The sequence below is a fragment of the Lemur catta genome, chromosome 14 (assembly GCF_020740605.2).
Source record: "Lemur catta isolate mLemCat1 chromosome 14, mLemCat1.pri, whole genome shotgun sequence".
Lineage (NCBI taxonomy): Eukaryota > Metazoa > Chordata > Mammalia > Primates > Lemuridae > Lemur > Lemur catta.
In genome coordinates this window covers 11,680,922-11,707,998 of record NC_059141.1, presented here as the reverse complement: position 1 = coordinate 11,707,998, position 27,077 = coordinate 11,680,922, and the positions used below count along the sequence as shown (strand labels likewise).

Here is a 27,077-nt window from a genome sequence, read left to right as displayed (position 1 = left end):
TTTATAGATGCTGCTTCTGGCTTCAACACTTCATGCCCCAAATGTCCCTAAATGTCCCCTGCCTGAAGTGAGCCACCCTCAGTGCTGAGGCAGAAATCCTGCCCCCCTGCAGGGTGAGGAGCCCTCTGCTCAGGGCCCAGGCCTCCTGCTGGGCCCCCACCTCTCCAACTGGCAGTGCCCATGTCTTTAATCATTGACATTGGGTCAGAGTCCCGGGGTTCAGTTGCCAAATTTGGGAACCCGCCTGGGGCTGTGCATGGCAGGTGTGTGGGACGACTGTATGGCCCCCAGCAGGCTCTGGGCCCTGGGAGGAGAGGGAGGTGGGCAGGGGAGGGTGCCATGAACCCTACACACATTCACAGATGGAGAGGGGCTTACACAGTCTCTCCAAGGAGGACACCAGTTACCAGCACGGGGCTGGGGAGGGGGCTGGCAATGGCGGCCAGACAGGAGCTCTGTTGGGAGGAGGAGGTGGGGGCTGCTATCTGGGGACACAAAACCCTGACTACTCCCCAGCAAGACACGGGGTGAGCAGGCCATCCCACTGCCGTAGTAAGTGTATTTTTGACTTCGGCACTTGTATTTTGCAGTTCATTTCAGCCTCACTGCTACTATTTCAATAGAAAGTGGCTCCTCCCTCCTCTATCCCCCCCACGTTAAGATTTTGGGAGGGGAGAATCTGAAAGGGACCCCAACTGCATTCTTCTGCACGTTCGTGTGCTATCTTGAGGCCTTATTCTGCAGGAATACAACTCCACGTTCATAATGCAACTCAGTGAGGAAGTCTGGTTTTCGATCTAAATATTCATTCAACATACAAGGTCTAGATATAAAAAATAAGCCAAGTAGGACACAGTGAACTCTGACATTCCTACGGTGCCTTACTAAATCCCATCCCGCTGTCTGGCCTTCTTCCCCAGGAACCTCAGGCTCTGTCCGCTGACATGCAGCACTGTGGGATCTTATTAGTGGATGTTCATTGACGGCCCCAGGAGTGTGGTGTTGGGGCAGAATTAGGATCCGTGACCAGCCATGCCCTTGTGGGTACTTGTGAATAAACTGCACAAACCCCACCAGAAGGTCTACCAGAAGCTTCTAACACCTCAGCCTCTTCCTTCCTCTGTCTCTCTTCCTCCTCTCCTCCATCTCGGTTGCTCACTCTCCCTCTCTCCCCACACACGCATGCTCATGCATAGTTATGTGTGCACAGGGAAACACACATAGACGCACACTCCCAGCCATCTCCCCTGAGTCTGGCCTGGCAGGGACCCACCAGCCCCAGCAGTTTGAGGTCCTTGCTGGGTCTTTGGTACCATTGTCCACCACCCTCCTTGTACGTGCCCCCTAAAAGCCTGGTGCCCTTGGGCAGACACTCCCCTACTACCCACAGTCCCCTCAAACCACCAGGCCCCAGTGTCCCTGTCCTCAGCCCCCTGCCCATCCCCAATCTCCCACCCAGACAGTCAGAGGCTTAGCTGGCTCTGAGGAACAGCATGGCCCCACTGTTCACAGGTGTACCCTTAGGCTCACTGTCACTTCCTAGGATTCTGTTTCTTCATCTGGAAAATCAAGAGGTTGGCTTAGGGAACACTGAAAGCCGTCACCTCCACCCTCCAGCTTTAACCATTTCTCACTCTGATAATCTAAGTCTCACTACCTAACGTGCTAAGGATGGATAAGACCCAAGGCCACACAGCAACTGCTCCCTCGGATCTCCACGAATTTGGTGGTTCCAAGATGCCTCCGTTTACCAAGCAGTAAAATCCACCCCCCACCCAAAAACTTGTGGACCTGACAAAGTGTTATCCCATTTTTATTTTGCCAACAACTGACATTAAAACTTTTTTTTATTAAAACTATCATCTACTGCTATATTTAATTCATAAAAGAAAGGGAAATAGGACCCTATCATTATTAACATTTTAAAAAATGTTTTTAACTCCAAATTTAGTGGCTTAAAATAACAACCACTTATTTGCACAGAATTTCGCAATTTGGGATTTTCTAACCTGGGGTCAACTCACGCAGCTAAAGTCATCTGAAGGCCTGACTGGCCCTGGATGGGCCCCGACAGCCTCGCTCAGGTCTGACTCTCACAGAGAGCACCCAGCAGGCTCCTTCCTCCCCTCTCCAGGCTGAGGAGGTCACTGCAGCCTAACCCCAACCCCTGGCTGATAAGAGACAGGCTGGGATCCTATCAATGAGTGGACCCCTGAGGTCCCTCCCTTGTGAGGCACGCACAGTCCAGGACTAGGGGTCCCCCACCACCTGAGGTCCTCCACAAACCAGCTGGGATCCTCCTGCATGCAAAATTCTCTGACAAAATCCTCGCAAGTTAGAAATAGTCTATGCATTGGTGTGGTGGTTACATGACTATATATATTTGTCAAAACTCACGGTACTGTGCACCTAAAAAGTATGAGTTTTATCTTATGCAACTTCAACCTCAATAAACTTACCTTTAAAAACATCTCCCCAGCAGGCAGCCCCGACCTACTAAAGCTGGCTCCACTCCCTGATCTGACCTTCCTGAGCACCTAGTTGTGCCCAGTGGGTGCTTAAAATAATAAAGATAACACCTAATGTGGACTGCACATGTTTTGTGTACAGGGCAACTTCTTTTTTTTTTTTTTTTTTTTTGAGACAGAGTGTCACTTTGTTGCCCGGGCTAGAGTGAGTGCCGTGGCGTCATCCTCACTCACGGCAACCTCAAACTCCTGGGCTTAAGCAATCCTACTGCCTCAGCCTCCCGAGTAGCTGGGACTACAGGCATGCGCCACCATGCCCGGCTAATTTTTTCTATATATATTTTTAGTTGTCCAGATAGTTTATTTCTATTTTTAGTAGAGACGGGGTCTCGCTCAGGCTGGTCTCGAACTCCTGACCTCGAGCGATCCACCTGCCTCGGCCTCCCAGAGGGCTAGGATTACAGGTGTGAGCCACCGCGCCCGGCCTAGGGCAACTTCTTTATATACTTGACCTCATGGAATTCTCAGGATCATCCCGTAAGGTGCTGTTACCTACGCTTTTCAGATGAGGCCACAGGGGTTCAGAGAGGCTGAGAAACTTGCTGGGGTCAAGGTCAAGTGTAGGAGCCAGGACGCAAGCAAGGACTTTCTAAGTGAGCTATGCCCATTTCACTCCACCAAGTGCCCATCCAACACCGGCTGCCAGGCACCAGTATTGAGTGATTTTTAAACTTAATTAAGGCCCAGAGAGGCTAAATGGCTTGCCTGAGGCCACACAGCTTGTAAGAGGTGACACCAAGATTTGAAGCAAGCACTGTCTGATTCCGAAGCCCACTCTGTCTTACTGCCCACAAACGTGGCCTGGGATCCCTCACACCCCATCCCATCTGCTAGACCCTGTCCTCAGGGACTGCCTGGCCCTGGGGGACTCCCCTCCCCAACTCTGCCCACCCAACACCTGTCCTAGAAAGTATCCTGGCCAAAACTAGCAGAGGCTGACCCCAAGGGACAGACTGTCACTAATACCTTCAAAGATATCTTGCCATGGCTGGTCTAAGACAAGAAGATCCAGGCTGTGGGCTGAGGGCCCTTCAGGGGCATCTGTACAGCCCCAGGAACCTCGCCATGAAGGAACTGGGCCCACCCCATGTCCCCAGGCCTGGGAAAACATGACTCCTACTCTCTCAGCATTTCCTGGGGCAGAAGCTGAGGAGCTGGGGCCGGGAGGAAACAGTGCTCCCAGGATGTGGCCCGGCTCCTCCAAGCAGCCCTGTTCCTGTGGTCTGCTCCAGTGTCCCACTGTGTGGACCTTGGTAGACTCAGGCAGTGATACATCCTCAACAGGCCCTCCCATTGGCCACTCGGGCCTTCCCTCGAGGGTCCTTGAGTCAGTCATTGTGCTTAGACAGAACTGGCGCTGAAGCAAATGTATGGGATGATGAACTTGGCATCATCAGACAAATGACAGGTCCCTTCTGCTACACTCTAACTGCTGGCCCAGGGAAACCACCACCTGACCTGATGCCCATGTTCCCTTCAAATGGGGCCAGTGGCCACGTGGAATGACCACAGCCCGGCAAGCACCAGGGGAACATGCCACGGGTCTGTCCTTATTCTCACAGGAGGGACCCAGGGGTCTGTTACCCCATGCAGCATGAAATACTTATACGGGAGGAAGCAATTGTCTCCAAGAAAGAACAAAAGAGCAAAATTTCCAACAGGTTGTCCATTTCTTCTCCACGCACATCCATCCCTCACAGAGAAAGCATTCACTGCACAGGGCTCGCTCGGTTACCAGCACTGTAGTATTTGTAGGAAACAATTACCCTCTGACCACCAGACAATGCGCTCCCCCTAACTCCCTGCTCCCAGCAAGGTAACCCTTCCTCTGACCAGGGGTGAATATTTCAGGGTCAGGTCCTAATCACACCTGAGCCTAGGGGCCTCCTATGGGAATCTGACTTTGGGAGAGAAAGACAGAAAAACAGATGGCAGACCTTTTGTGTAACCAGAATTTGTCACTTCAACGTGAGATGCCATTGTGGGGTGCCATTGTGGGTGGCCACATTTGCCCTAAAGATGGGGAGCACATAAAATGGGCCTGCAGGGAGAAAGGGTGGGTGGAAATAGGTACAAAGCAGAGTGAGGGAGGAGAGAAAGAACTGCCAGGCTCCTGAGGCTTTCCCCTCCTAGGCTTGGCACCAGGTGTACATTCTGGGAGCCACCCCAGAATCCCCTAAGTAGAGAAGGTTAGTTACCTACAACCAAAAGCCCTAATTCATACCCTTTTAAAAACAGACATTCTTCCAAGAGCCAAGGCTCAGGGAGATGGACAAGCACCAATGTCAAGTGTGGGAGCGTGCAAGGAACTGGGAGTGAAAGCTGGGCCTGGGGTTCAGCTGCTGCGGAGTCTTTCGTTCACAGCAGTTTGATTTGGCACTTGGTTCCTTTGCATTAAGCATTCTTCAAACATTTTCTTAAAATGTAACTCCTGCAGGGAGGGACAAGTCATTAATTCACTAATGATCTTTGTGCCATTTCTGACTGGTTGGGAGTGGCTGGCTGGATGGCTGTGTGGAGAAGGGTTCTGAGGTCATCTCTGAGTTCACTGGAAGGTGTGCAGCCAGGGTCAGTAGAACTGGGTTCTTATCCTGGCTGTGCCAAGTGTTGCAGGGCAGTCCCTTCCCCATCTTGGGCTCAGTTTGCTCATCTGTAAAACAAGAGGGTGGGCCCAGCCCAGATATTTACAACCTGGATCCCATTTGGCTGTAGGTGCCACCACATAAGCTGTTTTCTGACAATAACTTTCATCTGCCTGATGTTTGGGCTGTAGAAAATTTCCTATCCAAACCTGCAGAGAAGGCCCCTCAAGGACAATGAGAAAAGAAAAAGAAAGGAAGGAAATGACCAGAGGAATTTAGCCTTTGGCCCAAGGAAACCTGGGGGACTAACAAAGAGAGGTCAGCCTGAGGCCTCGTCTGCAGGCTTGAGCCCAAATTCCTGCATCTTCCCTGTCCCAAACAGAACCAGGAACCTGGGTACAGGACCCACTGCCCCTAGTCACAGAGAAACCAAGAAGACCACAGGATCTGGTTCACAAAAAATAGGAGGCAATAAGGGACATCATTTAATCGCCAGTTTACAGGAGGCAAAGGACCCTGGCAAAACCCACTTCCCTCTGCCATCTCCGGGTGCTAACAGGAGCTCCATCCTGCAGAAATTACTACCCTCCAGGAGCCGCAGTTTTCTGACATTAAAATTGGAATGTAGTAAAAAAAAAAAAACTACCCAATGAGTATCCAAACACCTGGGAAGTAAAGCAGTTTCAGAAGCTCAATTAGTATACTCAGAAAAGAGGTAAAGATGAGACAAGTGACCAGAGGCTCTTCCTGTTGTATGAGTCATTTGAGGCTCCACACCCCCAATATCAGAGGAAATATTTTTAAATGGACACTCATCCCATATCAAATATAAACACAGATAGTCCTTGACTTAGGATGGTTCAACTCAGGATACTTTCAGCTTTACAACAGACATAACTCTATGGCAAGTCAAGGAACATCTGCACAAGCGTTTCTGCTGTGATGCAGTAAATTTTCCTGAAAATCTTTGCATTTTGCAAAACCACGCCCTAAAAATAACAGGATTCATGGGAAAAACAGGTGGTGCATATCACTCAACACCCGTGGAACCTTATTACCAGAATGTTTCCAAAAACAGTAACAGGGGCACTCACTTCTTAGGAGACCATTCTCATCAAAATTCAAAACACATGCAGGGTGTCACCTGCACCCATTGTTTGCTTATAGGGCAATGCCTCTGCAGCTCCTTCAGCTGCCCTCTCAGCTGGCCCATGGAGCTTAAGAGCGTGGAAAGGCACTAAAACAGCCCTGACTTGCACTAAAGGAAGTTGCATCTATAGCTTTTTTTTTTTTTGGTTCTTCATCTATTACTCTGTAATCATGAGAAAGTTTATCCTGATCTATCAAAACACAAACATACTGGGAAAAATTGCAAATGAGCCAACACAGATTTTCCATATACCAACATCATTCCTCTGTTTATCACTTATAGAGACACATGTTGTAGCACAACACACGAATAATATTAAGCATAAGACAATCATTATGCACTCACAGAAAGTATTAAAAGGTGAGAAGATCTAACTTGCAAGTAGTTTTAAAACACAAGATGGTTTTTTAAAGTTTGTACTTTTAACATTTCAGTCCAGCTCATTCTGTTAATTAAAAATAGCCACACATTTTTTGCAGCTCCTCTCATTAAGAAATGGAATCAATTTCTCCACCCCTCATATTAGGCTGGCCTCGCGACTTGCCTCGACCACCAGGATGCAGCGGAAGTGATGTCACATGGCTTCCCGGGAAGGCCTCAAGAGATCTTGCAGCTCCCCTTCATCCCCCTGCTGCCCTGAGATCACCACAAAAGGAGGCCTGAGCTGGCCTCCTGGAGGATAAAGGACCACGTGGAGAAAGAAACCCAGCTGACAGCCAGCACCAAGAACTGGACTGGTGAGTGAGGTTACTTTGGACTTTCAGCCCATTGGAGCCATCAGAGGGCTGCAGTCACAATGAGTGACCACAGGTAAAACCAGCCAAAAAACCACCCAACAGAGACCTGCCCGCAGAATCATGAGCACATAAAATGACTATTGTTTTAAGCCATTAAATCTGGGGATGGTTTGTTACATAGTAAAAGCAAATATAATGTGACATTTTGTAGACATTTCACTAATTTGTTAATACTTTGATAGTTTTCCCAGCTTGGGAGCCAATAAACCTTCTATGCAGGTCTCAATGAGTCTATGGACCCCTGAGAAGGGGCTAAACCAGCCCTGAAGGTGGCAATGTCTCCAAGGACCCCACTGGGATGGAATCAGTCAAGGACTGATGAACAGTCCAAACTCTGGGGAAGACAACACGTAGCAGGTGCACGAGTAACCTGTCCAACGTTTAAGACTATTGTCCAATGTAAGACTGAGGAACTATTCCCAACATGCAAGCATCTCCTGGGGGAGACAGAAGGCTCTCTAACACTCCTAAACCTAGGCAAGACCCCAGTCTTTCTGGCCATGGTAGACTCATTAATAACCCCCTAGGACCTATGAATATGTTACCTTCCATGACAAAAAGGAGTTTGCAGAGATGATTAAATTGAGGATTTTGAGATGGGGAGATTATCCTGGAGTATCCAGGCAGGACTTATAAGAAGTCCTTCTACAAGGGTCCTTATAAGGTGGAGGCAGGAGGGGAAGGGACAGTGTCAGCAAGGAGATGTGACGGTGGAAGCAGAGGCTGGAGTGAGGGGCTCTTAAGATGGAGGAAGGGCGACAGGCAAGGAATGCAGGTGACCTTGAGGAGTTTGAAAAGGTAAGGAAATGGATGCTCCCCTAGAGCCCAGAAGGAACACAGCTCTGCCAACACCTTGATTAGCCCAGAGAGACCCATTTTGGACTTATTTCTGACTTCCAGAAATGTAAAATAATAAATTTGTATTGTTTGGGGCCACCAGATTTGTGGTAATTTTTATGACAGCAATAGGAAATGAATACACTGGATCATTCCTCCTATGAGAATGTAATTTGGGATGTTTATTTGTAATAACAATAATAGAAAATAATAATAGCTAATATTAATTCAGTGTCTACTTCATGCCTGACTCTAAGTGTTTTTTAAATAAAAACTCATGTAATCCCCACAAAAACCCTAAAAAGAAGACACTATTACACTCCATATTTTACAGATAAGAAAACTGAGCCAGGGTCACACAGCAGGTAAATGACACAGCCTATATGTGAACCCAGGCAGTCTGGCCCCAGATCCCACTTTTAACTACTACACCTCCCAAATCAACCTAACGATGGTAATAATGTAATGACCGACACTTACCAAGCACCCTCTGTGTGCCAGGCTCATGGTAAGCACTTTACATACCCTCAACTCAATTCTCACAGTGCCCCAGTAGAGCAGCGATTATTAATCACCCTTGTTTACAGAAGAAGAAATTGAGATTCAGCAATGTTAAACCCAGATGCTAAGCACATCTGAACCCAGAAGTGTCTGAGCCCAAAACCCAGGTTTAACCACATGGCCTATGGTCTTTCTCATCCCCTTTAAAGCCCAGATGGCTGAGAAGAAGACAAAGATAAGCAGTGCAACCACGTAATTCATCTTCCAAACTGGGATACTTAGAAAGTGAAAGGTGTCACTGTTAATAATTTCACTGGGACAGGAGGCATAAACTAGAACTATTCCAGCAAAGCAGGACAGATGGCCACCCTAAAAATAAGGGGACTAAAATCAAGACCCAAACTCTGCAGTTCTAAGTTTCCCGGAAGGGTGCCACGGAGCAGCTGCCAGCCCCACAGGACATCCACAGCTGCCAGGTCACGGTCAAGGCTGGAAGAAGAGGGGTGGTCCTGGCAGAGCTCAGAGCAGCATCTGCAAAGCTGCAGGCTGGGAGTCATTTGCAGTAACGGGAATGCAGCAAGGCTCTACAGAGCCTCCTTTGGTGGGGCCGGTTTCATTTTGGGGCATTGCCTGTACTTCCTTGGTCATCTCCTCCACCCTCTCTGCTCTCTCGGGGATGCCCAGGCCCTGGCATCCCTGCCACGTGCTGCTCATTCATTAAAAGCCCCTGATTCCTCCCTGCCATTCTAATTATGCACAGCAGTAATAAAGAAGCTTTCTCCCTTACCAAAGGGAACTATTTATATGACAAGAGAGCATTTCGCCCCCACAAGATTGAGTCGTCACTCTAAGCCCTGTTAGAATCAAAGCTGCATCTCTTCCAAGACTCCCCGAGCTCTGCCCGCCTCCCCTCCAGCTTGGCCCACTCCTGAGCATCCATGTTTCTAGAAGCGCCAATCTGGAGTGGGCAGAATGTGGATGCCATTCCCCACTGCTGTGGGCCCTCATGTCTTGCTGACTTACATTCACTCAACAAACAGTTAAGACATTTATTGAACACCTACTGTATGCCCTTACTAAGAATATGGAAATGGAAGACATAGTCCCTGCCCTTCTTGGGAGAAAAGGCATTAAGAGAAACAAAAGGTTTTAGGCTCCATGACTGACTCATATCGCCATTGCAGCATCCACTCGCTGGGCAAGTTACAGAATTTGTCAAAGCCCTCAATTGCCTCATTGGCAAAATAGGGTAATAAAAATACCAACCTCATAGGGTTGTTGGAAGAGTCAATGCGATATACACATATAAAGCTGGCATCTCATAGGCACTCAATAAACACTAGTTGGAATCAGCAACAGCTAAGTACCAAAGGGTTTGGGGCCACACAGGCAGATCTTGCCCAGATGGATGAGTCCAGGAAGGCTTCCTGAAAAGTGACACTGAGCTGAGTTTTGAAGGATGAGTAGTAGGAGTTTGCTAGACAAAGGGACAGTGTCACAGGCAGAGGGAACTGCATGTGTTGAAGGCCAAAAGAGTTAACAGGGCCAAAAGAGAAACACAAGACATGGCAGGGGCATGTACAGGGGGAATTTGGCTATGACCACGGCTGCAGACACAGCTGCAGAGGCAGGTGCTGACTCAGAAGTGGGTCCCATGGCCAGAACCCTAACCAGGATTACCCAGAGCATCATCTTGACCTTTTCTTGGTTCCTTTAGGAGCCACAATCAGTGCCCCTCTGCTTCCATCTGTAGGTTGGTGGCCATAGGAAGCGGGACAGCCACACTCTCCCTGTTGGCCACAGGCTCACTCATTCAGACATTCAACATGATTCCTGAGGGTCTGGACATGCCAGGCATGTGCTAGGAGAGGCTGCACAGCTCAACCACTGGGCCCCGAGTCCAACAGCCTAGGTCCCAGCCCTCACTCAGCCCCTTGCAGCTGTGCGCTGCTAGGACTGGCAGCCTTCTCCTCACTGAAATGGGGGTAACAGGGCCCCTTCATAGAGCCATTCACTCAACAACAAATGAGGTCAGGGCTAAATGAGATAACTCAATATTCCCAGGTTTCAGCATACACTAAATCTTCAATAAATGTCAATGTTTAAAATGTTTATTTTTATTAGGATTAACCAGCAGCATGGTAAAAAATCCCATCACCAAAGCCCAATGCAGAGGCACCCTCAACCCAGGCAAAACTGCCTGCCTGCCACCCCTCTCCTCAACCCCTCGCCCTGGAGGAAATGACTCAGTTTCCACTGCCCACACTGGTCACTGCACTGACTCGGTCACCATAGGAGCTACCCCAGTCAGAACCACTCTGTGCCTCCCCCAGTTGATCTCATCCTTCTAGGGCTCAACCCACTCAGGTCATGGGGGAAGGGCAGGATTGAAGGTCATCTCAGCCTTTGCTGTCTAACACTCCAGAGACTAAAGGGGATTCGCATTTTATAAATTAACTAATTTAAATATCCTATTAAGGAAATTTACAAACACACGCAAAATAAACAGAATAGTAATGAACCACCACTTCCCATCACCCAGATTCAACAACTACCAAAATTCTACCATTTTTATTTCATCCTTGTCTCCACCCACTCACCACCCCACCCCCACTCAACTTGTGGGGGAAGATTTTATGGCCAGCCTTTCCAGCACACACCCCACTGTGGACTCCCACTGCTCACAAGTCCCAGCACAGTCTGATATCTGTGCCACATATTCTTCTGCACCAAGAGCACCCTGGAAATCTGCCTGTGAAGCACAACCATTTTTATGTCCCTAATAGGATGGTAACCACTGACCACATCCACAAGGACTATACAGGGTGGTGCCCTGGAATGTGATGGCCTGAGTTCCAATCAACATTTCCTAGACGTGTGACCTTGGGTAGGTCATTCAACCTGTGTTTAGATTTCCTACCCAGTTGAAGGGGAATGCTGGTAACAGGTCTGTTGTGAGGCTTAGAAAAATAAAATAATGCATGTTCATTGCCAGGGACAGAATGTGCAAGGAGAAAACCTTAGAAATAGATGTGTTGGAGGAGGGGTGAGCAGACTTTGCTCCTATGTGATGCTATTAATACTCCCCATTTTACAGATGGGAGCCAGAGACAAGGTAAGTTGCCAGGGACAGCCTGCTCTTCAGGTTGCTCTGTGTTCTAAGTCCATGCACCTGGAGTTCTCACCAGCCACCTTGAACTGCAGATCATTGGAAGTGAAGAAACACACTCTAGAACAGACCCAGGTGAGCAGCGGCAGGTGGCCCAGCACACCCAGTATGTGCTTCCTCATCCTGCATGGGGCTCTCTCCCAGCACTGGGGAGACAAGCACACCATGGGTGGGTGGGTGTGTGGGTGTGTGTGTGTAGGGTAGGTGTGCTGAATTTGATTTTACGAGACAAAACAGTGTTGGGGAGGGTGTTGGGGGTGGGTGGACATCCCTGCTCACTCTTCTAATGTGACAAATCCTATGCCCAATCTTGCGTTTGATACAACCACTCACTCTTTATCTCAGCATGAGAGACAAGAAACTGGCTCCCTAACTCTCAAGCTTCAGCAATTCAGACGCCCCTACTTATCCTAAACATTTTTTTTCCAATTTAAAGAAAAAAGTGAGAAAAATGAGTCAATTCAGTTACCGAGTGATGTTCAGACAAAGACAGCTGCCAGTCCATCACCGGCGTTTGCCAGCTGAGGAAGGGCAGGGAGGGGGGCAGAGTCGGTGCGCGTTTGGGCAGGGCCTGGGCTAGGCCGCCTGTCCCTGGAGTGAGCCGTGTCAGGATCCCCCAGCCCCCACCCTGCACTCCCCCACCACTGCAGTGCCGCGTGGGGAGGCACCTCCCAGATCCGCAGGAACAATGGGGCTGGGGAGGGGGCAGGTGCGGCTCAGAGCGCAGCAGAGGGTGGGGGCCGCCGGCACCGACAGCAAGACAGGGAACGCAGCACCGATGGTGGCAGCGCTGCGCTGGACTCAGTTTCTCTGGCTTTGGAGTCCCCGCAGAGCCGAGCGCTCTTTTCTTGGCTGGATCCCCCTTACGTCCGGGCATTTCAATTTCATCCTCCCCAGGCGGCTTGCCGGTCGCTGGGGAAAGCTGGCCTGGCCGCGCTCCCCTCCGGCCGCCGCTCCCGCCAAGGCCCTGCAGGTCAGGGACGCGCGGCACCTCGGTGCGCCCAACTTTCCTCACTTGGGACCCACAGGAAGACCGGAATCCTGGCCAGCCCGTCCCCTCCGTGGACGAAGCTTTGATTTACAGCCCGGCTCCGAGACCTGCTCCTCCTCTTCCCGCAACCGCCTTCCCTGGTCCTCTCCGGCTCCCCCACCCCTCTGAGCCCTAATCATGCTCCCCAAAGAAAGCAGCCCTGGCACATTTGCGAAATGTGAGCGTCCGTCCTCCGCACTGGGCCCCTCCCCTGCCCTCGGCAAGGAGGGGACAGTGGAGCCCCCACCGCTTCCCCGCTTCGCCCTTCCCGGGCCCAGAGAATCCCTGGAGATGGGCAGGGAGGTGGGTGAGATGCCATTTGGCTGCAGCCCCCACTGTTGGCGCGGGCGTCGGGCCGGGCCAGGTGGGATGAGGGGACAGGTCCAAATCTCAGATTGCTCCCAGGCGACCACTCGAGCCTCGCTGAGTCACGGAAATTAGCCGCTAGGTGTACCCGGCCACCCGGCCGCCGGCCCTTTACCGGGCAAGTGCTGGCCACCCCAGCACCGCGCACAGGGGATGGAACCGGAGGGCGGTTCTCACCCGCACTCGCTCCGGGTCCCGCAGGAGGCGCCACCCCGCGGCAGGGACGGCTAGCGTGCCCCAGCTGGGGCTGCGGTCCCGTTGCAGTGTCCGCACCCCCGCCAGGAGCGCAGCACGTAACGGGCAGGCCGCCTCTTGCCCCCTGCACCCCCAGCCCCGCCGCGCTGCCGCCCCCAGTGGCCCCTGTGACAGCAAGATGGGGCGGGGGCACCCACTTTTGCACGGCCCGCAAGGGGGCTGCGGGCGCGGGCCGAGCGCGCCTCATTCCTCCCTTGCCCTGTCAGCCGCACCCGCAGGACCCGCACCCTGCACTCACCACGGGGCCCCGCATCGCTGCCACCGGCCTCCTTGTCCGCCATAGTCGCGCAGCCCTGGCCCGCGAGAGGAGCCTCCGGCGCAGCGCCCGTGCCCGTGCGGGTCCCTGTCCGCGTCCTCGATGGCGCTCGGGCCGGGTCTGAGCCGCCGGGCAGCCAGAGCACTGCTCTGACGCGGCCGCCGCGGCAGCCCGGGCTCCTCCCCGGGCCCCTCCCCGGCCCGCCCCGCGCCCCGCCCCGCCCCGCCCAGCCCGCGCCCGCTGGGGAAGGCCGGGGAAGGCGGGCGCGGCGAAAGGCCGGGCCGAGAGCTCCGCGCCCCGCCCGCCGGGAGCCGCCCCTGCGAGGCCCGGCCCCCTCCTCTCTCCGGCTCGGGGACGAGCTCGCGCCCTGGCGTCCGCGGGCGGGAGTGGTGGTGCGCCCGGGGCCCGCGGCTCCCCCACTGGCCGGACGCAGGCGCGGCGGGGGGCCGATTTCAGGCCCTCGGGCCCCCTGCGCGTCCGCTCCTTGGAAGGCGCCGAATGGCAGGGCCTGAAGCCCCTCAGCAAGCACCGAGCACACGCCGCACTCTCCCGGGGACATCCGCTCCAGTCCCCACCAGTTTCTCTCTCTCCCCAGGAGGAGCGGTCCAGGGCCCGTGCAAGGGCGAGCTGGGCGGACCCGGCCCAGCCAGCATCCAGGCCGCAAACCGAGGACCTGCTCGGGGGCCGTGCCCAGGGCACCGCCGCGGGCATCCGCCTCCAGGCCGCCTGAGGGGCTCCATGGCAACTCGGGACCCAGGGAGGCGCTTGCCTTGGAGGCTGAGTCGCGCCTTCCATATATGGGCTCTAGCCGGGGCCCCTCCTTAGAAGTCTGAGAATAACGACATTAATAATGCAAAGGCTTTAGCGGTGAATGATTCATAACCCCTGTCCTCCGGCTCCGCCACACACACGCGCCGCTGGCACCTGTTTGGGATTGGCCAGCCTGTCTTGGTAACGACTAACGACCACTGTTATTGGGTCCTTTCCAGGTGCCTGGCACTATGCCAGGTGCTCAAGTGTTTTATCTCCTTTCCTCCTCATAACTAACATTGTGCAGACGAGGAAACTGAAGGCTGGTAGGATTTTGCCACCGTCCCAACATCACACACAGCAAGCGAGTGACCCAGCTGGCATTCCTGCTCAGTGTAACCACCAGCTATCCCTCACTTCCTGGGATGGATGGCATCTCCCAAAGGGCACTGAGGAGAGGCTTCATTGTGCAGCCCCATTATGGATGACAGGGTGGGCAGGGAGCTGCCTGGGAGAGCTCTGGGACCAGGCTCTGCTCAGAAGGCGATGGTAAAGTATCAAGTTCAAAAGATGAAATTTGTCTTCTGGCTGCCTGCCTTAAAAATCCCAAATACAGTCCCTGACTGTGTCTGAGAAAACAGTCAAGTTACTTGACCTCTATGAGCCTCAATACCCTCATCTGTGAAATGGGTACAACAGGAGAACCCACTTCGTAAGACTGAAGAGGGTTAGATTAAATGATGTACATAACACGCTCAGCTTGGGGTCTAGCACACACAGTAAACAGTCCAAAAAGCATCAGCTATTAAATTGAAGGCATCTTTTTAACAGCAGACAACAGCCAGTTGTGCAGGGCAGTGGGCAGTGGAGGGTACATGGGAGGGGGCACAATGTGTTCCCACAGAGCATCCTCTCCCCCCTAAGGCTGCTTGCTGGTTGAAGTGACACTCTGCCATCTCAGAGGAAGACCCAAGAGATATTTTCAGTGAATGGCCTGGAGGCTGGGAGCATGCGGCCCCAAAGGCAGACAGGAGGAAGAGTTGGTGCAGTTGTCCCAGGCAATGGCCAGGCAGGCTCAGGGTACAGTGGGAAAGGGCTGGTCCAGCCCTTCATTGACCCACAGCTGCCTTCATAGTTTGCTCACATCTTCCCACTGAGTGGAGCTGGCCAGGCTGAGGCCACATGGGTCAGAACATGAGAGGGCAGGGACAGTCACTGGCATTCTGTCCACTGAGTAACAGTGTCACATGGACACACACCTGAACAGTGATGCCAGAAAGAGCTTGCGATTAAACATGGCTCTCACTGAGTTTCTCTGTGCTCAAAACCACGCTGGGCTTCCCCTATCTACAGGAAAAAGCCCTAACTCTTTAGTGTGACATTCAACTCCTTTGACAATAGTGAGCCCCAACCTTCCTCTTCTGCAGTCTCTCTCCCGAGAGGCCTTCCTCTGCCGTGGTTACAAGCTGCTTCTCTCTCCACGTTTGGCGCATCCTTCACTTCCCTCCTCCACCTGCCCACATCCAGGCATCCTTCAGGGCTCCTGTCCAACACCATGGCGCAGGGAAACCTTCTAGAATACCGCCCCCAGCCCCAGGCTCCCATGGTATGCTCCACACCCACACACCTTTGTTTTCTCCTCTGCACACTCCGCTGCCAGCTCAGCACGCAGAAGGCTCCTCTGTCTGCCTGTGGGGACGCCCACCCCCACACCCAGGCCTCCAGGCTTCCAGATCTCCTGGGAGTCTCCTCAGGATGCCCCCAGGCCCCTCACACTCAAGCGAAGTCCAGCCCATCCTCTCCTGCCCCCACTCCTGGCGGCCGCGTGTCTGTAAAGCCAACACCATCCACCAACGACCAAGCCACAGGCCTGGGCCTCAGCTCAACACTCCTCCCTCGGGGTCCATCCAGGTTCGGTCAATCTCTAAGTCAAGCATTGCCCAGGGGGCCTCTCCTCTCTCTCCTCCTCTGCATCCTCATCACCACCATCACTTCTCCCTGCCCGTGTGTCTGCCCCAGCCTGCTCACGGCTCCCCTGCACTCCTGTCCCACCCTTTGGACAGTCTTTGTGAATCTGGTCTGCCCTGGCCTGGCTCCAGCTCCAGCTCCCGCACCCTGACTCCTTCGCTCCCTCCCACACACCCCCACTTCTCTCGCCTCTCTCTGGCTGGGATTTCAAAGAGATTGAAATGTGCTTGATGCCTGAATCACCCACCCCTCATCCCACCACCCCAGCAACCTGGGGAACCACTTCTGCTCCTCAGCATGGACCGCCCGAGTCCAGGAAGCCTTTCCTGCACCCCACACCAGGCAGGGCGCCTCTCCTCAGTGTCCTCGTGGCACCACGTTCCTCCCCATCACGGACCTGACCCTGGGGCATCAGGATGTTGGCCTTGTCAGAACCAGCAGGAACCCCGCAGCCCCCACCCCTCTGCCTCCTGCTGTGCAAAGGCCTTGGGCGCCATCTGCCCTCACTGAACCTCTCCCCCCAGCTGCAGTGACATGAGGGCGTGTGAGGAGGATGGGAGATGACATGCAGTCCCCAGTGCCGGGGGCAGACAGACGAACAGTTGTGATTTTCAGGGGAGCATGAAGGGCAACACACACTGTGCCTGGAATTTGCCCTCACGGTTTCATACTTGTCACACTAATTACCATGTGCCCTGGTGAGCCTTGTTCCACCAGCAAGGTGCTGTTGTGGTCTCACCTAATTCTCAGGGTGGCCCTCGCCGTCTTGTTCAGACACCCTCTGGCCATCAGCAGAAGGGCTGGGGTTCAAGGCCAGGCCCAGTTCCATGTCACTGACATCTGGGAAGGGCTCCCACTTTCCTCCCTGGACCCAACAGCAGCCAGAATGAGATCACATCACGCTATAGCTACCAGCTGCTACATGAACCAGCCTCCTGACCCCCAGAGACCTCAGCTCCCTCCACCCTCCCACCCCCCAGCCCAAACACAGACCTGCTTTGAACATGCCAAATCAGGTCCCACCTCAGGGCCACTGCCCAGGACACATCCCCCAAGAGAATCATCACGTGGCTCACTCGCCCCAGACCACCTTATCTGAAACTGCAACCTCATCCCACTAGGAAGGAAGCCCCGGGAGAGGACTGTGGCTGCATTGCCCACCTCTGCATCCTTGTCTAGAACAGCACCCAGCACGTGGCAGGCACTCAGAGGCTTGGTGCCGGACTGGCTGAATCAGTCAGTGACGCAGGAACACAATGGGCTTTGCCCAGCAGGGAGGACAAAGCCCACCACATGCAATTTCAGCTGTTGCCAGGGAGCTCACATGCCTTTCTGCAACCCCAGCTACCTCAAGGTGTGCCGGACTCACGGGAGGGTGCCCTGCACCAAGTTCCCTCAAGATCCCCTCCAAAGACTCCTTCTCCCAGTGCTCTCTGTGGACACACCACAGCACCATCTGTCCAATGTCCTCTTTACCCTCTGGGCCGTCGGGGCCCAGGCTGTGGGCTGTGATGGTGGGTGCTGAGACTGTTACACATCTTGGTTGGACACCTGAATCCCAAAAAGTGGCCCGGCCCAGAGCCAAGTCACCACTTTCTAGTCCCCTGCATGTTGGTCACTCCAGGCTTGGGGGCCTGCCCTCAGGTCTCTAAAGAGCCACTGGTTTTGCCAGGTAACCCTGTCTCCTCCTACAGGTCTCAGCTTGGATGTCACTTCCTTCAGGACATCACCTGGCCCTCCAAGACAGCATGAGGCCCTTCCTCTGTCCTCTGTGCCCACCCCCTACCCCCATGCCCTCCTATTGTAGCTTAATCACAACTCTGAGATCAGCATTATCATTAAGCCCATTGTACAGATGACAAAACTGAGGCAAAGAAAGGTCTGAGCCAACAAGCTACAGAGCAGAGACCAAACCTCTGAGACAAGAAGTCAGGCCTTTCCAACTTCAGGTTGCCCATCTCCCCCTCTAGCTGCATTGTCCATGCAGCGCCTGGCACAGAGAGCCACATATTGAAGGAAAACTGCTTCCTCAGCTCCAGGCTGTCCTCATCCTCTCCGGGACCCTCCTCACCCACTGGCCCACAGACACTCCCCACCAGCAGACACCCTCCCTGCAACCCCCACCCCCATCATACCAATTCATGCAAACAGAAGCCAGACCCCAGAGGCAGGCCCAGCTAACTCCACCAGGCAGCCACGACACACTGTCCCCTGTGCTAACTGCCAACTGTGGAAGGGGCCAGACACACTGGACCTCTGGGTGGTGTGGGAGGCAGCTGAGTCCTCCGGCCCCCAGCTCAAAAGACACTGAGAAACGCTTGTTGGTCAGGAGCAGGTATACACAAGGGACAGCAGAGGGAGCAGAGTGGAGGAGAACATGGGCTCGGCTGCTCCCTGCCCCTCAGGGGACCTGGGGACACACCTTTGTGGGTCTGTTTTGTCACTTGTAAAAAGGGCCCAATAATCATAGGTAAGATAATTATGGGAGGTAACATATGTTAAACATTTTGTTTAGGGCTGGGCTATATATGTGGCAGTTAATATGACTTATTAATTTACATACTTGGACCACAAAAATGCCTTCTCCTTGTATATTATAAATTACAGAATGGATCTAGGCAAAATTGTCTTGGCTGGTGAAGATACATAGAAGACAAGGGAGTGAGTAGCTTTTTCTTTCTCATGTTTATTTTTAAAATGTTTTTTTTAACTTTAAGAAACACTGATACTAGTTCAAATCTGAACTTCTACAAAGGAAGCATCCTATAAAAGCTACCTTGGACTTTACGCCACCAGAATCCTGTCTATCAATCAAATATCATAAAAGTGACTCCTTTATAACAGGACCAATACTCAAGATGTGCTAAAGCAACATAAAAACTTACAGGGAAAGCCCGGACATAGGTCAGACTCCTTCACCTCCAAAAATCAGTGCATTTCAAATATCAAACCTTTCAGCTGATTCCTGGTGGCCAGTGTATACATCCTCTCCCTGCCTTGATTTTCCGCCCCATCTGGTGTGAATCAGCCTCTCCATTAACATTCCAAAACATACTTCACATATACAACATGTGCCGCCGCATGACTCTTCCAGGGAAAAACGCAAGGGCCAGAGGAAATTATTTCTCCAAATATCACAATCACTCAGGCCTGCAATGTAAACTTTAGAAATGCCTTCTCAGGTAATGGAGGGTTATCCAAATATTTTTCATGTTTCCAACAGCAAAAGATCGTCTCTGCTTACTTTCTCAGCAGCATGCTCAGCCTGCTCAAACTCTGGCCCTGCAGACTCCTGGTTCCTTAATAAGACAGGACACTCCAGAAGCCACATCTCAAGGAGGACAATGCAAAGGGAGGCAAGGTTCAGAGAAGGAAAATTGAAATGATCGCGTGGCCAGGAGAGCTTTCACACGGGCTGCAATGAACCATAGACCATAAGGGTCAAAGGTTTCATATTATAGAGAAAAACTACTTTCCTCTTCTTCAGCCCACAGCCCAGCACCTGGCTCACAGCGGTGCTCGTAAATGTTTGTGGAAGAAATGACTGAATGGCCCAGTAAAATAATAGAACTGGACTGGAAACCAGGGCCCAGAGAAAAGCTAAATCTCTTGTTCAAAGTCACACAATTAGTGACAGAGCTAGGGCCAAACTCCAGCTTGACTCTCATTGCCCCTCTCTGCAAAAGGCCAAGTGGAAGATGGCTCGTTCTAGCTGCCATGGATTAGTGATGACTGCTGGGGCCCTGGATAGGGCAGGAGGCTCTTTCCAGCTGCCTGGATGTGAATGCGGTGATGGATTAACAACGCCTGCCCCCAGCAGGGCGTGAGAACTGTGGTATCCAGGGCATGGTCTTGCCCTTCCTGGGAACCCTTGGCCTCCAGGATCCCTCCTGTCTAGAATTCTGTAACAGGCAAAGACCAGCATGGTGCACTGTGCAAAAGTAAATCTGAGTGCTTCCGGCCACCGGCAGCTTCAAATGCCAGGAAAGGCCTCTGAAAAATCAAATCTCCCTTAATCATGGCACTGCCCTGGTCACCACAATCCTAGAGCTGCCTATCTAGATGGTTCTACACCATCCCGGGAACGTTTGTGCGTCCTAGATAGAGGCAGGCTGCTGTGGCTGTAGGGCTGCACAGTTGTGTGTATTCTTCCTGGTGGCTGGTGCATGGTCACAGGATTTGCCTGGAGGAAAGATGCAGGCAGCCCTCGGCTGAACCTGGAGTGACAGTGTTATCTGGGCCAGAGGGCTGGGAGCTTTGGCAGCACCATCAAAGAGCAATGCTTGAACAAGTCTCCAAAAACAGCAGAGTTAGGAATGCACCAATAAGACACCATCCTCGGTGCTACACTTCTCAGGGAAACCAGTACAACTGGGAGTGACCCCTGCAAGAATGAGCCCAAATGTTGTCTGTTTTGGGGTCACTGGGTTCCTGGTCACAGCCCTGTGGAAGCTGGGGCCTCTGTTTCCTCATTTGTTAAAGCAGGCCAGCTCTTCCCTGTCTTACTCTCTGCTGACCCCTACTCTTATCCTGTATCACCTGACACACCTTGAAGGGCACCTCCCTGACCCCACCTATGGTTTCATATTATGCCACCCTTTGTCCACAGCACTGACATACTTTGAAGTCATTTTGCATATTTGTATACTGTGAGCCTTCCCACTAGCACTTCCCACTGTGGGCAGTGGGAAGAATGAACATTTATCAAGCACCTACTGTGTGCTGGACATTGTTCTGGGTCCCTCACATCTATTGCCCCATTTATCTTCACAGCAATGCAGACCAAAGAACTATACTGTTGTCCCCATTTTACAGATAAGGAAACTGAGGCCTGGAGATTAAGCACTCAGCCATAGTTATCCAAGGAGCAACTGGAGAGAAAGAATTATTCTGATCCCGGTAGAACACCCATGTCTATCATGCCTCCATCTGTGCAGGGCCGTGTCCCCAGCACCTTGCCCGGCACCTGGCACATAACAGGGCCTCAAGAAACGTGCTGAGTGAGTCAATGAATGAGCAAATTGGAAGATAGAATTACAATTTACAAAGCACCCTCACACCTCTCCTCTGGCTTGAATCATATAACTACACTGGGAGGGAAGCATCACTATTCCTGACTTTTTTAAGATGAGAAAACTGAGACCTTGAGCAACCTTGCCCTGAGGTGGCAAGTCTATGGGGCTGCCTTAAACCATTCAGTTTTTTTCAAATCTTGTGCTTTATTTAAAAGTTGTATGTACATTTTACATTCTATTCTACAATATATCTGCGCTTGTTTTCTAAACAAAACTAACATCTTATTAATAGATTTCTATTATTTGTTTTTTAAAATGTTTTATTGTGAAAAAATGTCAAGCATCCACAAAAATAAAGAGAATGCTATAATGAATTCACAGGTACCCATCACTCAAATTACTTAATTTTTAAAAACCAACTATTAAAGTGAAATGGACTCTCCCAGGAAGAAATAACAGTAGCTGTCATTACTTAATTGTCACAGTCCTCCCTCTAGGAAGAACACAGTCACACTGGCATCTGTTTCAGATGGGGATGTGGAGGGAGGTGAGCTCAAGTCACCTGCTTGAAGTCTTAGAGCCCCAAGCGGCAGAGCCAGGAGTCACCCAGGGCTGGTCTGCTTAACCACCAAGTGGCCCTGCCAAGAGCCCTGGAGGTGGAATAAGTGCTCTAAAACCAGTCAAGAAAATGGGTCCATTTTCGTCCTCTTTCTTTTAAACCTAAAGTTTGCATTAAAGCCACACAGTTTCCAGAAGCATCCCACTCCAAGTCAGCCAGGACACCGGGTCATCTCTTCATCCTCTCCTTCATCATTGTCATTCATTCTCTCCTTCTGTCAGACATGTGCAGGCCCCTAACTGTGCTGGGACTTAGAGTCTGACTGGCCCAGCCCTCAAGGAGCACCCAGCCTGGGAGAAAAGGAGAGAAACAAGGAAGATCTCAACCAGCACCTTCGTGTCTGAAATTTACAAGGAAATCGCTTTGGGCCTCACCTACCCTCTGTCCCCTCCATCAGGAAGCAAGGGAAGAGGGCAGGGAGCAGAGTGGTTCAGGATGTGGGATGGGGATTTAGATTTAATACTTGGCTTCAATCTCAGCTCCATCCCTCCCTAGCTGTGTGGCCTTGAGTGAGTCACCAAACTTCTCTGATTCACTTGTAAAAGAGGGTTGGTAAAACTCCGATGTACTAGAACCATTGGAACATTACCTTAGATAATGCTTAGCCCAGTTTCTGCAGCAAAGTGAGCTCTCCATCAACGTTGGCCATTAGAATTGGCATCACCCATAACCCAATCTCTAATGAGTCCCAGCTTGCCCGAGTGAGGCAGGAGCTTTGTAAAAGAGTGTATGCATTTTTGAGCCCACTAGGATGTTTCTCTTAACAGGTGTTATTATAATATTTCCTTGGAAAGTCTGCAAATCTGGAAAATAAATAAAATAAAAAAATAGAAATTCTCAGCCTTCCCCACTCAGCTGGCCAAGGGATGTTTGCCACGTGTGAGAACAATCTGGCAGTCAGTGGAGCAGAGACAAAGACGCCCTGTTGTTTCTCAGCCCAATGCTGGCACACTGGCATGAATTCCACAATCCTACAGGGCAAACCCACGGGCAGTGCAGCCAGGATGGCTGGAGCAGGCGCTTCGGTCTCGGACAAGCCTGGGTCTTGCCCAGCCTCTCTCCAGGACCTCTTCCTGGGTGGGTACGGACCAAGAGGACCCCAGACGGACACCTGGCACATAGCAAGCACTTCATGATCAATGATGAGAGAACACCAGACCTGGTCTCAGGACCCCTGACTCCAAGACCAGGCTCTGTCATTCGCTGTGTGGCCTTGGGCAGGTCACCCAGCCTCTCTGAAGCCCAGCCTCCCCATCTGTACCATAAGGATAAAAGTCATACTTATTATTCTCGCCTCATCCTGCCTGTTACAGACCTAGTGTAGAATCCCAACTCTGCCCCTTCTTAGTTTGTGATCTTAATTACTGTAAGCCTTATTTTCCTCATCTGTGAAATGGGAATAATTATTGCACTGACTTCCCAGGGCTGTTGTGAAGATTGAATGAGGTAACATGTGAAATGCTTGGTCTGGAGTTGGGCACATAGTAAGTGCTTGATGATGAAGAACAGGCACTCCTTGGTAGAGAATGGCTGTGCCACTTACATTCTAATAATCAGTTCCCTTCTGCATTTGCTCATTTGCTGCTGGACACTAAGCCAAGCTCTCCAACTATCTCATTTCACTTTCTCAAGAGAGCCAGCCTTGCACCCATGATGACGGGGAACATCCCTCTTGGGCAATATGGTGGGTCTGCAAACCAGGCCTTCCCTGCCTCATCCTACCAGGGGTCGCCTACATGCAGTTTTGTCTCCAGTGGCTACACAACCAGGTGATGGCCCAAAACTGCTCCAACAAAAGCCAGAAGCCTGTACCTGGACAGTCCTCATCTGTAAAATGGGGTAAAACATGCTGTCCTAATCCCCTGGCTTGCCATGAGGATGGACAGAGCTAAAGTCTGGACAGAGGTAAGAGGGTTAAATAAAAGAAATTGTTTACTTCATCCCTAAAAAGGTTTGTCATTTTCTCCATTTTCTATTTCGTCTGGTATCCTGATAAAGTTCTGATAAAGTATGGAGCAAAAGAAGAATTAAAGAAAAAAATCAAAATATTAAACTTAAAAATGTTAAGTTTCTGGTTTTCAGAAACTAAAAAATTTGAGGATAAGAAGAACACTGGACAAAGAAATAGGTTGCATCAATGTGATCTAACAGCTGTGTACGTGTGTATGCATGTGTATATGGGCATGTGTCCTTGAGTCTCAAAGTTCGAGAGCTGAATATGCAAGCCACACAGAAATATTCCCAAGAAGAAATAGATGGTTAAATAAACACATGAAAAAACGATCAATCTCATCAGTAATTTGTGTGTGCATATATGGTTAAACACACAGTAATAGGGTAAACTATAAAACAACAATATCTAATGATGAGAGAAATGGTGACATTTATATTTTCATACATACATAGATAGTACCATCACAAGCTAAGTGGCTTCATACTTTGGAAAATCATATGGTAACATTTAAAATGCTTTGACCAGTTAATCCTTTTCTTAGAAATTTCTTCTATGTCAAAAGAAAACAACTATATTTATCCACATATTTTAAAATGTTAACTGATGCAAGAGTACCATTGAATAAAATTACAAACATAAACATAAAGGTGGTGTAGCAACATGGGAAATGTCACATGTAGTAGAAAAAAAGCAGAAAAAAGTATCCGTGTATGATTGTAACCACTGAAAATATGCCTGCATATAGGCAGATACTGGAAAAACCAAACAGTTGTGCTAAGGTGGAGGGTAAAGAGGGAGGCTTTTGTCTTTTCTGGGTTTCCTTTAAGGCTTTGTAATTCTTTTCTATTTTATCTCCCTTTTCCTCTAAACTCTGTCCGGAGACCGACACCTCTCACTCCCAGGAAAGGATAGGGAGCTGTGCCCTGCCTCAGCCACTACTCTGGCTCTTCCCATCTGATTTGGTTCCTAAATTATGTGGCTGTTTCTTCAAACTGCAGCTCTGAAAATACACTGGATGGTGTGCTTGTGAGATCAGAGGCAAACAAGCTCCAGCAAATACTTGATTAGAGCAAACACATTAAACAGTGTGCTGGGGCCAAGGAATTTCACATTTGGACACGAAATGTCAGTCCCCACAAAAGGCCTTCTGAGGCCCCAAGAGTGAGCTCAGACTGGCTGCCCTTCCCTGAGGCTGCTTGCCTTGGTACACGGGCACTCCCTGGGCATGGCTCTGTGGAGTGGGGCTCATTCTACCCCCATCTCCCAAGGCCTGTGGCCACCTCTCAGCCTGTTCTGGGTCTCATGCCCCTTTGGGAATCTGATAAATGCTCAGACTTTGCAAACCATTTTGAGGGGTTTATAGATCTACATGGTGACAGTTCATTCACTAGTCATTTGTCCACTAAAACGAGCATGGATTAAGGGTCTATTATGGACGAGGCCATGAGGGTAAATATTATATACAATGGGAAAACACAGTCCCTGCCCTGAAGGAGGTCACAGTCTCAGGGGAGACAGAAAACAAGAGAATACAACTTCCAGTGAATTAAGGTTGGGCTAGTCCAGGTATAAAAGTGTGCCAATATCAAAAGCTAACATTTATTGAGCACTTACTAGATGCCAGGTATGTTTCTAGGCCCTCTCCACAGAGTATGTAACTCATTCTGGATTATGGCTAATTCACTTAATCTTCCAACAACTTAGAGATAGGTAATAGTATTGTGCTCATGTTACAGATTAGGAAACAGCGGCAAGGTTTCATAACTTGTTCAAGGCTGATCAGCAAAGGAGCTTGAGACCTGGGACTCTGATCAGGCCTGCTCATGCTGGCGCTCAGCCTGCTAATGGCTCAGCCAGGGCATGGGGGTAAGGAACTGACCAGCCAGCGGAAAGAGGCCCCAGGACTCCTGGGTTCTCCGTGTGACTCGGCATGTTGGGGTTCTGGGTTGTGCCTGTGTTCCACGAGCTGAGCATCAGCATGAGTCTCCCAGGGGGAAGCAGCCCTCGTGTGGGCTGACTCCTCCAGGTCTGAGTGACACGGCTGAGGGTCAGACTTGAGATGCTGGAAATGGTTCGCTTAGGGCCATGCCGCATGGACCCATGTAGACAGCCTCTACCAGGGTCACCTGACCTCCCTCCAAATGCCCCTTCCCTTCAACAGCAAAGGGTGACAGAGAGGCTCTCCAGCGTGGATTCATCCAGTCCACACACACTGGATGAGGTCAGACAAATGCAGAACCACGTTAAGAGACAGAATGTCTGTTGGGCTGAAACCAAGAAGCAAGAGACAGTCGAGGTCAGGGTTAAAAGCACTGGCCTGGGTTTGATTTCTTGCTATGTGACTTTGGGCACTTCTTAACCTCAGTTTTTTTCTCTGTAAGATGGGGATAACAACTGTACTTACTTTATGGGGATGTTATGAAGATTAAGTGAGTTAATACATGTGTGTAGACCAATAGCTGACACATAGTAAGTGCCAATGAATGTCAGCTACTATTGATTATAGACTGAATGATCTAGTAACACAGCCATATATTCAGATAAATACAAATGCCATCTATTTATCTATTCCTCTGTCTACTAATAGTTATATATGCATTTAAAAGACTGGAAGGAAACGCACTAATATATTAATAGTAGTAATCTCGGCATAGTAAGATTGTGAATGATTTGTATTTTTTTCTTTATACTTCTCTACTTGCTCTTTCAAAACCCAGCTGGGCCTCCCTCCTCCACAAAGTGTCCCCTGGGGATCTCTCACCCTCGCCCCTACCTCAGACAAAGCTCCCCCTGCACCCACAGGCCTGCTGGAGGGTGGTAGGAGATTCAGCCCTGGCACTGGGTAAATCATTTCTCTCTTTACACTCAGTAGCGGCTTGTGTCTGTCTGTCCCTGATACTCAGCTGCCACCATCTTAAGGACAGTAGCTGCATTACGGTCACCTCTAGCACAGCTCCAGGCACATGATAGATGCACAAAGAAGTTTTGTTGCTGATGGGGACAGAGTTGACAGGATGGAAAGACACATCCTGCTGTCGAGTGGGGGTGGGGGTGGCCCCACTAACTTAGTATTCAACTTCAACTCATGCACAGTGGAAACTTGCTGCTTCTGAATGGATCTATTTTTTGTCTATCTCATGGCACATGTGGGCTTGGAGAAGCCAAATGACCTTTTAGCTGTAATTTAAGATAAAATGGTTTCAAAAGATACCAGTGAAATATGATCATTTTCAAATAATAACAAATGACAATAAATGTAAAGAAGAAATGAAAATGTCTTGTGAACACTGCCTTCCCCCT

At 50.7% G+C, this 27,077-nt stretch overlaps 1 protein-coding gene across 1 annotated transcript in view; it reads right to left on the bottom strand.

Moving 5' to 3' along the window:
* HSPA12A (heat shock protein family A (Hsp70) member 12A) overlaps positions 1-13,602 on the bottom strand; it is a 61,032-nt gene extending 47,430 nt beyond the window's left edge. The window contains exon 1 of the mRNA XM_045569057.1: positions 13,454-13,602. Within this exon, the coding sequence (XP_045425013.1) occupies positions 13,454-13,496 (43 nt within the window). The 5' untranslated portion in view covers positions 13,497-13,602. The remainder of the gene's footprint in view (positions 1-13,453) is intronic.
* Between the last annotated feature and the right edge of the window lie 13,475 nt (positions 13,603-27,077).